This window comes from Mobula birostris, chromosome 9 (genome assembly GCF_030028105.1).
Source record: "Mobula birostris isolate sMobBir1 chromosome 9, sMobBir1.hap1, whole genome shotgun sequence".
NCBI classification, from domain to species: domain Eukaryota; kingdom Metazoa; phylum Chordata; class Chondrichthyes; order Myliobatiformes; family Myliobatidae; genus Mobula; species Mobula birostris.
This window is the reverse complement of record NC_092378.1, coordinates 52,660,735-52,673,478: the sequence shown is the minus strand read 5'-3', so window position 1 is coordinate 52,673,478 and position 12,744 is coordinate 52,660,735. Positions and strand designations below refer to the sequence as shown.

At 43.5% G+C, this 12,744-nt stretch overlaps 1 protein-coding gene across 3 annotated transcripts in view; it reads left to right on the top strand.

The window, feature by feature from the left end:
- The window catches only part of LOC140203376 (tetraspanin-33), a 52,712-nt gene extending 40,660 nt beyond the window's left edge, over positions 1-12,052 (top strand). For 2 of the 3 annotated variants that reach the window (XM_072269428.1, XM_072269427.1), the window contains 3 exons: positions 70-198; positions 1,540-1,698; positions 10,396-12,052. In XM_072269428.1, the coding sequence (XP_072125529.1) occupies positions 70-198; positions 1,540-1,698; positions 10,396-10,482 (375 nt within the window). In that variant the 3' untranslated portion in view covers positions 10,483-12,052. The remainder of the gene's footprint in view (positions 1-69; positions 199-1,539; positions 1,699-10,395) is intronic. The other variant, XM_072269429.1, reaches the window with a different exon arrangement.
- The last annotated feature ends 692 nt before the right edge of the window (positions 12,053-12,744 follow it).

Below are 12,744 nucleotides of genomic sequence, written 5' to 3'. Positions count from 1 at the left end.
ATCAAAGCAATAAATTAACAAGTTACCTGCTGAACAATTATAAATGTCCCCATTTTTCTTTTCCTTCAGTTCAAATGTTGCGGAGTATTGAGTTACAAAGACTGGTCGCAAAATATGTACTTCAGCTGTGTGGAAACCAACCCCAGCCTTGAACAGTGCGGTGTGCCATATTCTTGCTGCATCATGACTGCTAAAGAGGTGAGGGCAACCTACCTCGTACAGGGCTCCCTGGGTTTTAAGTGACTTGACTTACAGAAATGTGACTTGTCACAAGTTTGCCCATACACTTGGTGGCCACCTTATTAGGTACATCTAGACACCTACTCACTAATGTAAATATCCAATTATGTGGCAGCAACTCAATGCATAAAACATGATCAAGAGATTCCGTTGTTGTTCAGGCCAAACATCAGAATGGGGAAGAAATGTGACCTAAGTGACTTTGACCATCAGGTGATTGTTGGTGCCAGACAGGGTGGTTTGAGTATCTCAGAAACTGCTGATCACCTAGAATTTTCATGCACAACAATCTCAAGAGTTTACAGAGGATGATGTGAAAACAAAAAACATCCAGTGAGTGGCAGTTCTGTGGGTGAAAGCACCTTGTTAATGAGAGAGGTCAGAGGAGAATGGCCAGACTAGTTCAAGCTGGCAGGAAGGGACAGGATCTCAAATAGTCGTATGTATTGACAGTGGTATGCAGAAGACCATTTCTGAATGCACAACACATTGAGCCTTGAAGTGGGTTTCATGGCATTCAATAAGGACATGTTACAGTATATGAAATCAAATCAAATTTAATTATCATTCAAACCATACATAAGTACAGCTGAGAGGGAGAGGAAGAAACAGTGCTATTGGTTTTAAGGAATATAATAGAACACTAACACATTGATGAATGTAAGAATGAAAGGCATTGCATGATTCTTGTAAATGTTTTATTATGAATAAAGTTTACTTTGATAAAATAATGATCTCAGATTGCTCTAAGCACGTGTAACCAACCCTTGTTTTGGAAGTGGAATCATTGATGGAAGTAGAGAATGTAGCATCCAATTTGTGCAGACTACACAACTAATAAACACCAATGTAGTGATATTTATTTATTTATTATTTAGAGACACAGCAAGGTAACAAGCCCTCCTGGCCCAACTTGCCCGTGCCACCCAATTACACCCACATGACCAACTAACCTACTATCCTGTACGTCTTTGGACGGGGGGGCGGGGGGTTAGGAAACCAGAGCACGCAGAGGAAACTCACACTGTCACAGGGAGAACGAACAAATTTCTTAGAGACAGTGGCGGGAATTGAACCGGGTTGCTAGTGCTATAATAGCATTATGCTAACCACCACACTACTGTGGTGCCCCATTTTAGAGATAAATATTAAGCAGGAGCCCCCAGCAGCCATGGGCCACTGGACACAGATTACATTTGCATAGGCAACACTCTGACCTTTTTCTGGACTGAATGATTTCTTAAAAGCCTTTGATAGTTCTTAAACAAATGTCGGTCAGTTGTGCTTTCTTCTCCACAGGTACTGAACACAATGTGTGGGTACGAGACTCAGCAGCTCAAGTTCTGGACGGCTCGGAAAAAGATCTACACTGCTGGATGTTTGGACACTATTGTCCAATGGGGGCATAAAAACCTGCTTCTGATCGGTGGCATAGCTCTTGGCGTGCTTCTCCTCGAGGTCTGTATCTCTCTTACTTTATCAGCGCTGCACTTGTGGGCTTCCCTCCAGGCTCCAGCTCTGCCCTTGTACTGGGCCTTGCTTTAGTATCCAGATTCAAATCTCTCTCTCTGTCCCCTGCGTCACTGCCTTTTCCTGCTACTGGTGTTCCCAAGGATGCTTCCTCATTTTCTTTATTTCACATCTGTCCCTCAGCAACATTCTCCAAGGATACAGTGTAAGTTCCAAATGTGCACTGATGAAACTCAGCCCTAGTTACCGTCACCTCCGTGACCCTCCAGCTACATCCTCACGCAGCTGAGCCTACGTCCACAGAAGATGCTAGAAACACTGAGCTGGAGATCAGGCGGCATCTGAGGGAGGAGAAACAGAGTCAATGATTCAAGTAGAGACCCTTCACCAGAACTGAAAGGAAGGCAAACGAAGCTTGTAAAGATGTAGGAAGAGTGGGGTAGGATGTTGTCTCTGATAAAACTGGCTTTTACCATAAGGATAAGCTATAAAAAAGGTTATCCAGTCAGGGATTGAATGGGAGCAGTTTGACAGGGAGAGCATAGAAAAAAATCTAAACACAAAGGGTTCCTTCTGAATGTGTTTGGGCACATTGCAAACTTTTGGATTCGATATTGAATTCTGAAACTTCAGCTAACTTGATTACTGCTGTATCAGTCTTTCACCTGTAATATTAACCCAATTTTTTTTCATTCTTTTCTTCTCCCCTCTGGTAGTTGAGGACATGCCCAGCCAGACCTGCTGGGAATGTCTTCCTACTCTGAATTTTGTGACTCCTACATTCTTCTGTCACCGTTCTCACTGTCAAACTGCTCCCATTCACTCGCTGAGCAGATAACCTTGTCTACAACTTATCCTATGGTCATCCTGGTTTTAGCCCATCAGAGACATTCACCCTCCCCAACCATCCCCACAGTTTAATGAGTTTCTCTTGTCTCCCTGACAATGTGTCTCTAACCTGAAATGTTTCTCTTCCCACAGATGCAGCCCGACCTGCTGAGTATTTCCATCATTTTCTGTTTTATTTTAAATTTCAGCATCTGCAGTTTGTCGGATGGTATCCTACATCCAGTCCAGGTTGTGCAAACCTTCCTCTAACTGGGTGCCAAGATGATCAAATGAAGGGTTTCGGTCTGAAATGACGACTGTACTCTTTTCCATAGATGCTGCCTGTCCTGCTGAGCTCCTCCAGCATTTCGTGTGTGTTGCTCAGATTTCCAGCATCTGCAGATTTTCTCTAGCTTGTGATCAAATCCATCTCCCATTGCAGGTTCTGTTCTCCACATACAACTTCATTCAGCTGGCACCTGCCTACATCAGAACCACACTGACTGTACCTTTGAAAGATGTGCTTTGTATACTTGTTTCTGCATTATCACTGATCTTAGTCCCTGTAACTTTACAGACACCTCCCACTGCTCCACACCCACTTCCTCAGAGGAGGTGTTGGCAGTGATAGAGTGTAAATCCATTGGCAGGAATTGTCAGAGACAGGCTCTGAAGCCAGAAATAGCAGGCTAGGGGACTCAGAGGTGGCAGCAGCAGGAAAAGAAACACAGAAACATAGAAATCTACAGCACATTACAGGGCCTTCAGCCTACAATATTGTGCCGACCATGTAACATACTCTAGAAACTGCCTAGAATTGCCCAACCGCATACCCTATATTTTTCTAAGCTTCATGTACCTATCTAAGAGACTCTTAAAAGACCCTATTGTATCCGCCTCTACCACCTTCACTGGCAGCCCATTCCACACACCCACCACTCTCTGTGTGAAAAACTTAACTCTGACATCCCCCTTGTACCTACTTCCAAGCACCTTAAAATTAGGCCCCCTCATGTTAACCATTTCAGCCCTGGGAAAAAGCCTCTGGCTATCCACATGATCAATGCCTCCCATCATTTTATACACCTCTATCAGGTCACCTCTCATCTTCCGTCGCTCCAAGGAAAAAAGGCCAAGTTCATTTAACCTGTTCTCATAAGGCATGCTCTCCAATCCAGGCAACATCCTTGTAGATCTCCTCTGCACTCTTACAAAGGTATCCACATCCTTCCTGTAGTGAGGTGACCAGAACTGAACACAGTACTCCAAGTGGGGTCTAACTAAAGTCTTATATAGCTGTAACATTACCTCACGGCTCTTGACTTCAATCCCACGGTTGATGAATGCCAACACACCTTACGCCTTCTTAACAACACTGTCAACCTGCGCAGTAGCTTTGAGTGTCGTATGGACATGGACCCCAAGATCTCACTGATTCTCCACACTGCCAAGAGTCTTATCGTTAATATTATATTCTGTCTTCAAATTTGACCTACCAAAATTAACCAATTCACACTTATCTGGATTAAACTCCATCTGCCACTTCTCAGCCCACTTCTGAATCCTACTGATATCCTGCTGTAACCTCTGAAAACCCCGAAGACTATCCACAGCACCCCCAACCTTTGAGTCATCATCAACTTACTAACCCACCCTTCTACTTCCTCACCCCAGAACAGATCCCTGCGGAACTCCACTGGTCACCGTCCTCCATGCAGAATACAAACCATCTACAACCACCTTTTGCCTTCTATGGGCAAGCTAATTCTGGATTCACAAAGCAAGGTCTCTCTGGATTCTATGGCTCCTTCCTTTCTGAATGAGCCTTGCATGGGGAACCTCATCAAATGCCTTACTGAAATCCATATACACTACATCCACTGCTCTGCTCTACCTTCATCAATGAGTTTTGTTGCATCCTCAAAGAATTCAATCAGGTTCATAAGGCATGACCTGCCCTTGACAAAGCCATACTGACCATCCCTAATCAGATTATGTCTCTCTGAAAGCTCATAAATCCTACCTCTCAGGATCTTCTCCAATAACTTGTCCACCACTGAAGTAAGACTCACTGGTCTATAATTTCCTGGATTATCTCTACTGCCTTTCTTGAACAAGGGAACAACATTTGCAACCTTCCAATCCTCTGGTACTTCTTGCATCCCTGTTGACGATGCAAAGATCATTGCCAGAGGCTCTGCAACCTGCTCCCACAGTAGCCTGGGGTACATCTCATCTGGTCCCGGCAACTTATCTAACTTAATACCTTTCAAAAGCTCCAACACATCCTCTTTCTTAATGTCTATACACTCAAGCGTTTCAGTCCGCTGTAAGTCATCCCCACAATTGTCAAGGTCCTTTTCACTGGTGACTACTGAAGCAAAGTATTCATTAAGTACCTCTGCTACCTCCTCTGGCTCCATGCGCATGTTTCCACTCTCACTCCTGATTTGTGAGAATGCCTTGGGGTTTTCCTTAATCCTGCTCGCCAAGGCCTTCTCATGGCCCCTTCTAGCTCTCCTAATTTCATTCTTAAACTCCTTCCTGGCAACATTGTAATTTTCTAGAGCTCTATCAGTACCTAGTTTCTTGAACCTTTCATAAGCTATTTTTTTTCTTCTTAACTATTTTTTCTACAGCCTTTGTACACCATGGTTCTTTTACCCTATCATCCTTTCCCTGCCTCAATGGAACATACCTATGCAGAATACTATGCAAATGTTCCCTGAACATTTGTCGCATTTCTGCCATGTATTTCCCTGAGAACATCTGCTTCCAAGTTCCTGTCTAATAGCATCATATTTCTCCCTACCCCAGTTAAATGTTTCCTCAAATTGTCTGCTCCTATCCCTCTCCAGCACTATGGTGAAAGAGGCAGAGTTGTGATCATTACCTCTAAAATGCTCTCCCACTGGGAGATCTGACACCTGACCAGGTTCATTTCCCAATACCAGATCAAGCACAGCCACTCCTCTAGTTGACTTATCTACATATTGTGCCAGGAAATCTTTCTGAACTCACCCAACAAACTCCACCCCATCTAAACCCCTTGCTCTGAAGCGATGTCAGTCAATATTAGGAAAGTTAAAATCACCCATCATGACAACCCTATTATTATTGTACCATTCCAGAATCTCCTTCCCTACCTGCTCCTCGATGTCTCTGTTACTATTGGGGAGAGGGGTCTATAAAAACACCCAATAGTTATTGCCCTCATCCTGTTTTGGACTTCCATCCACACTGACTCAGTAGACAATCCCTCCATGACTTTCTCCTTTTCTGCCACCCTGGGGTTGTGTGGAATTTGCATATTCTCCCTGTGCCTTTGAGTTTCTCCCCTGTGCTCTGGTTTCCTCCCATGTTCTGCAGACATGTGAAGTGATGGATCAATTGTGTGGTTGAGTGATTGAACCAGGCAGGAATTAATGGGAGACCGGGGGAAATGAAATAGGGTTAACGTAAATGGGTGCTTGACACAGAATCAGTGGTCTGGAGGACATTTGGTTCTGCAACATTATTCTGGAGAGAATAAGATGGAGATAGATATTACACAGTATGAGGAGTGAATTAGAGTGGAATTAAAACAAGTTGAATATTGGAGGGAAAGGGGAGATGTATAGGACACAGAGGAGGGGAGACTGGATTTAACTAGGCAGGATATCATCAAGGATCAAGGACCAACATTATTTGGCATATAATCTACATCATTAGGAATTCACTGTGGTGTGTTTGTCAGGGCACGACATGCAAACAAAATAAAACAATATTCAATAATTGTGAAGAATAAAGAATTATATAAAATAAAGGTTAAAGTTCAAATATAGAATAAAATGTGCATAAATACATAAATACCAGCATGCATTTACAATGTAAGCAGCATGATAAAACATGGTTTAAAGTGTTTACAGAGCAGTGCAGGGACTGAGGTAATAGAGAGGAGGTGAGGGGAGGGGGCTAACTAGAATGGTTGATCAGATTAACTGCTTGGGAGATGAACCTTTTAAGATGGTGTGAAGTTTTTGTTTAATAGCCTTATAGCACTTTTTAGAAGGGAGCTTCTATGGAGAAGGCAGTTTGCAGGATGGGTAGTGTCCACAATGTTTTTGCCTGCCCACTTCTTTGTCCTGGATGCATACAAACCCTGTAGTGATGGTAGACTATACAGCCAATGGCCTCTTCTCCCGCTCTGACAGCTTTTATATATTGTGAGAGGATGCTTCACCAAACCAGACAGTGTAATTGCTGACGTGGGGGTTCTCCCTCACATCATACAGAGAATAGGAGCATGATTAGTCTGTGGAGTCTGAAGGAAATGAAGAATCAACATGGTACAGAGGGAGTTGTCTAGGTTCAGGGGGCGTACCTATTATCTACTTTTATTAGGGAGGTATTATGTGAAAATCTGGCAGAGGATTGCTCACCCCTTGTTTGATTCAGGTCCTTCCAAACTGCAAATATCCATTTTGGGCCTTGTACTGAGTAACTGCGGAACAACGTTTCATTGAGGGGAGGGGTTGGTGGTGCCGGAGCCAAAGATGAGGAAGATGTCGGTGAGAAAGGTGACTAAAGGTGACTACTACCATCATCCATCAATCTCAGCCTAAACCCACTGCCCTCAGAGAGAATGCCCTGGCTGCTTTGATCACGAAGTGGTCACAGTGTAGGTGATGTTGACAATTCCTGCAGCCTGAGCCACTGGAGACATCACTCACTAGCAACTTCAGGAACCAGTGTGGGCTACTAGGAGTTCCCACTCCCATACAGTCATTGACTGCAGGGCTGGAGGAACAAGTGTATATTTACAGAGATCAAATAGTCCTTACTTGAACGAGCAGACAGAAGGTCCTGTCAAGGACTTGGACACATTAACAGGGTTTCTTGTGTCGTAATGCTATCATCTCACCTTCAAAGTTAATTAGACCATGGCCATCTCTACTTTCTTTTTAAATGTTTCACTTGATTACTTGAATCACCTTAGCAGAAGCTCTCATCTGTGTTGTTGCTGTTCCTAAACTTGACCAGCCCTGTAGAACCTTGACTGCTTCCCTCACCAACCTCGCAGCCCCACCCCCCCATGCTACTCTCCAGACTTTTAAAACTCTGCTTCCCATGGGTTAACTCAACCTGTGTCTGGTCATCCAACAGTACTGTCGTAGGCCTGTTGTCCAACCAGCCAATTTAAAACTTTCCATCCATTTTCAAATCACTCCATGGATTCCCTCACATATTATCCTTGTGCCAACTTCAAAGAGTCAAGCAGTTGTACAGCATAGAAACCTCTGTCCTCTTGTTTTTAATACCTCTTCTTGCAACTTTGGAATGCTTGCTCCTCTCCAGATCCGTCCCAGAATCTTTTCTCCACTATCAGCTACGAAGGCCCTGAGACAGAATCCCCTCATAAGCCTCTTCACATCTCTCTTTCTCTTAATTCTCCTCCAAGAGTCACGTTTAAACTTATGCCTTTGACCAAACTTGTAGTTATCCGCATGATTATCTTCCAATGTGCCTTGGGATTAATTTATTAAAACACTCTTGTGGAATGCCTGGGATGTTTTCCTGTGCAAGGAGAACGAAGAATATGCATGTCATCGTTGTTGAAATCATTTCTCGTTTCAGTCCTTGACGCAGTGCATCTTTTACTCTTCCGCGCAGTGCAGAGTAAATCCCCACATTTCCTCTTCCCTGCCTCTTACATCTTCTGACCTTCTGTATGCAGCATAACTCTGGCATCACTGAGGCACTGTGTGCTAATCCTATTATTACCTGCACTGAAACAGCTTTCGTTTCCTAATTTTTAAAAAATCACCAAACTGAATCTGAAAGCTTCAGCTTGGTGGCACTAAAGAGCTGTGTGACCTGAGGCTTCCTCAGCATGGGCCATTAACTCATTGCACAGTTAGCAAGGTAAATTTCAAGTCTACTGAAGTCGGAAGGTCAAGATTCAAATCACAGGGTGAATCTCCTTAGGCCAATTTCTCGATCTAGCCAAAAACCTGACTTAACTGCAGAGGAGTGAAAACAGGAGTAAACATTTAACCTCACCTAACATTTCCAACATGGCTGATTGTGTACCTGACTTTATGTAATGTTCCCTAGTCTCCTTTACAGTTCTGGTGAAGGGTCTCCCAACTGAAATGTTGACTCTGTTTCCTACCCAGAGATGTGGTCTGACCTGATGTATTTTCTGTTTTATTCCATACACCCAACTGTCCTGTTCTTGAATCCCATTGATTAATAACAAGCTACCCTTTGCAGGGTTTACACCCAATGGCCACTTTATGTGGTATCCCCTGTACCTAACAAAGTGGTCACTGAGTGTATGTTTGAGGTCTTCTGCTGCTGTAGCCCATTCATTTCAAGATTCAATGTGTTGTGCATTCAGAGATGCTCTTCTGCACACCACTGTTGTAACATGTGGCTATTTGAGTCACTGTCACCTTCCTGTCAGCTTGAACCAGTCTGGCCATTCACCTCTGACCTCTGTCATTAACAAGGCATTTTCACCCACAGAACTGCCACACACTGGATGTTCTTTGCACCATTCTCTGTAAACTCTAAAGACTGTTGTGTGTGAAAATTTCAAGAGATCAGCAGTTTCTGAGATACTCAAACCACCCTGTCTGATGCCAACAATCATGACACTGTCAATGTCACTTAGATCACAATTCTTCCCTATTCTGATGTTCAGACAGAACAACAATTGAGCCTCTTGACCATGTCTGCTTGCTTTTGTGCATTGAGTTGCTGCTATATGATTGGCTGTTAGATATTTGCATTAACGAGCAAGTGTACAGGTGTACCTAATAAAGTGGCCACGGGGTGTATACTGACCACATTGAAGAAGAGACTTCCACATTTCTGGTATTCTTTGGGTGTACAAACGCACTACTGCAAAGCTTGGCACAATACCATAAATTCCCCAGTCAGCAGAAGATATTTAGTAAAAAGACAGAAAACTCTGTAAACAATCAGCAGGTCAGAGAGTATCCGTGGAAAGGGAAACAGATAATTTCATGGTTGAAGAAGGGCCTTTTACTTGAAAGGTCATTGCACTCTGTGGAGTGTTTCCAACATTTACTGTTTCTATTTCAAATTTCCAGCATCTGCAGTCTGTTAGTTTTTCAAATGCAGAAACATTTTTCTCTCCAAGTACCTCTAATGTTAATATTTTGAAAGCATCATATTCTAAATTTTATGGGGATATAATCTTCCTTTGTGTAATTTCTGCTAACTTAACAGTGAGAGGGTCAGGTATCATTCTGCTAAATTGACTCTGAATTCTCTGGTAGAAGTTTTCCTTTCAGCTTTGTGGATTGGGGTGAATCTCATGACCCCTTATACCTCAGTCTTGTTGAAATACAATATATTAAACTATTTTTATTATATTCTATGCCGCCATTACGAGTGATATTTATACATGTGCCCTCAAATCAAACTGCAAATTTAACTGCTTTTATCTTTACATTCTTATCTATCTATCACTGCTAAATCCCAAATGGATTGGTTCAGATTTTAAAAAGGCATAAAGTGATGGAAACACTCAGCAGGTCAAACAGCGCCTGTGGGGATAGAAATAGATTTTATGTTTGATTTTCACAAGGCACAGTGAGGGAGAGTGTGCACTTATTATCATACAGAAGACATGGCAGGTGTGGAAATCAGCTGGATTGATCTCTCCTTATCAAGACCCACACATATGTATGAAGATTGAGCTTGTTAACTTGCGGTTAAAAGCGTAGTCTACCAGGTCAAGTTAGTCATTTCCCTTGGACCCTTGCCTCCATAACACTGAACTTCATCAGGAGAAACTAGAAGCAGGAAACAATGATTTACACTTTGACTCTTCTTCATTTCCAGATTTTGCTGATCTCATTGACGGCCATTTTGCTCAAACAAATCCACTCCATCAAGAAGAAAATCAATCGAAGGAGCAACATGCACTAGGCCCCACTCTCAAGAAAAACATTCAGCGTCATCTTGTGACCGCCTCTGAGTGGAGAGCAGCACATTTCCTCCTTTTGCACTCGGCCTTCATCACACCTATAAATACAGGCTTCAATGCTGGAGATAATCCAACTGGACTGCACGTGTGTCATCAGCACCGTGGCTTTCTCTTATTGAGGTTGATTTACCAAGGAGATATTTTGTGTTTATTAGTTAGTAACCATCAGCTTTGGAAGGCTTTGAGTATTGTTGGCATATCGTTCTAGGTATGGTCTTCAGTTGCCTCCTCGGATGGCCATCTTTGGAAGGATTGTTCTGAAAGATCTGACCATGTGGATGGGATATCAGTCTCACACCCACCCACAACTACCTGGGAGAGAGACTACGAATAAGGTGCTAAGTTGGATTTCCCTAAGTACCATGGCCACCTGTATCACCTGGCTTCCTGCCAACTATAAACAGTATATTAAATCTCCTGTTGTCATAACAGGGATAGGGTCTCCCTTGTTCTTACCTATCACCCCACGAGCTTCTGTATCCAGTGTATCACTCTCTGCTACTTCTGCCATCTCCAATGGGATCCTACCTCTAGGCACATCTTTCCCTCCCCCCAACCCACACCCGCATTTTGTATCACTCTCTATGTGTCTCCCTTCCCTTGTCCACTCGTCCCTCCCCAGTGAACTTCCACCTGGCACTTACACCTACAAGCATGACAAGTGCCACACCTGTCCCTACAGCTCCTCCCTCATCAACATTCAGGGCCCGAATCAATCCTTCCAGGTGAGGCGAAGCTTCACTTCATTTTCTGTCTGGGTAGCCTCCAACCTGATGCCATGAACATCCTCTACACTTCTGGAAATTACGAAGCTCTCTTCCTTCTCTCTTTTCCTGTTCCCCATTTTGGTTACTGTCTCTCCCCTCGCTTCTTCCTATCTGCCCATCAACTCCCTCTGGTTCCCTTCCTCCTTTTCCTTCTTCCATGGTTTGCTGTCCTGTCCTATTAGATTCCTTTTCCTCCTGTTCCTTACCTCTTCCACCTAACCCTGTCACATCAACGGATTCGGCAGCGCAGTAGATACAGCAATTGTGCTTGTGAATATGCACATGTCAGCTAATTACTATTTCATTGTGATAGTACTTAACATCGTAGTGCTTGTCGAGACTTGGGCACAGCACAGCAACGCTTTGCTGCCCGTTTGCATTCGACCTTGCCTGAGAAATTGGACCGTTGAGTCAACTGACTCTGAAGACTCGCGGTATTTGTTTTATATTTTAGTTGTTCTTTTCAGCCGCAGCGTAGCCTGTGTTTTTCCATTTGAGTTTTAGTTACTGGCCCTGTTTGGCCTAATGTTTATTGTTATCTTTCCTCTTTAACACCGTTTGCATTAAAGTCTACGAACTACCGACCTTTTCAGTGTCTCTCACTCCGCACTTGGGCCATATCCGAACCGTGTGACAATCACCTCCCAGCTTCTCACATCAACCCCCTGCCCCATCTTCCTAGGCAGATGTTCCCACCTATCATCTGCCAGCTTATACTCCTTCCCCTCCTCCCACAACCATCTTCTGCCGTCAGTCCTCTTGAAGAATCTTGGCCCAAAATGTCAACTGTTTATTCCTTCCAGTAATACTTCTAGACTTGCTGAGTACCTCCACCATTTTGTGTGTGCTATTAAACCTGGAACTACTTATCTGTGCAGTGCGGTCCTTTCTAGTTTCCTGGGCCTAGTGATTAGAGAGTGTCTCAACTTATTTTTCAATGTCGAAAGCAACTCAATACAGTTTATAACATGCCATTCCTGTCTTTCATTCTTTCTGCTCCTACATCTTATGGTCTTAAAGTTTCACCATTAAACCTTTGCCATACCCAGACCTTGATACAGCACACCATAGTACACTCAGTCACACTGGACTTCTTTGTCACACACTAATGGTGACCCAGAAACACTATTGCTCTCTCACAGCTCCAATGACCTGGGTTCAATCTTGACGTTGGCTGCTGTCTACATGAAGTTTTCACATTCTCCTTTGTTGGATCTTGATGCTTTTAGGCCATAAGACCAGAAGACATAGGAGCAGAATTAGGCCATTCGGCCTATCGAATCTGCATACCATTTCATCATGGCAGATCCTTTTCCCTCTCATCCCTATTCTTCTGCCCTCTCTCCATAACCTTTCATGCCTTGACTAATCAAGAGCCTATCAACCTCAACTCTAAGTATACCCAATGACTTGGCCTCCACAGCCACCTGTGGCAAT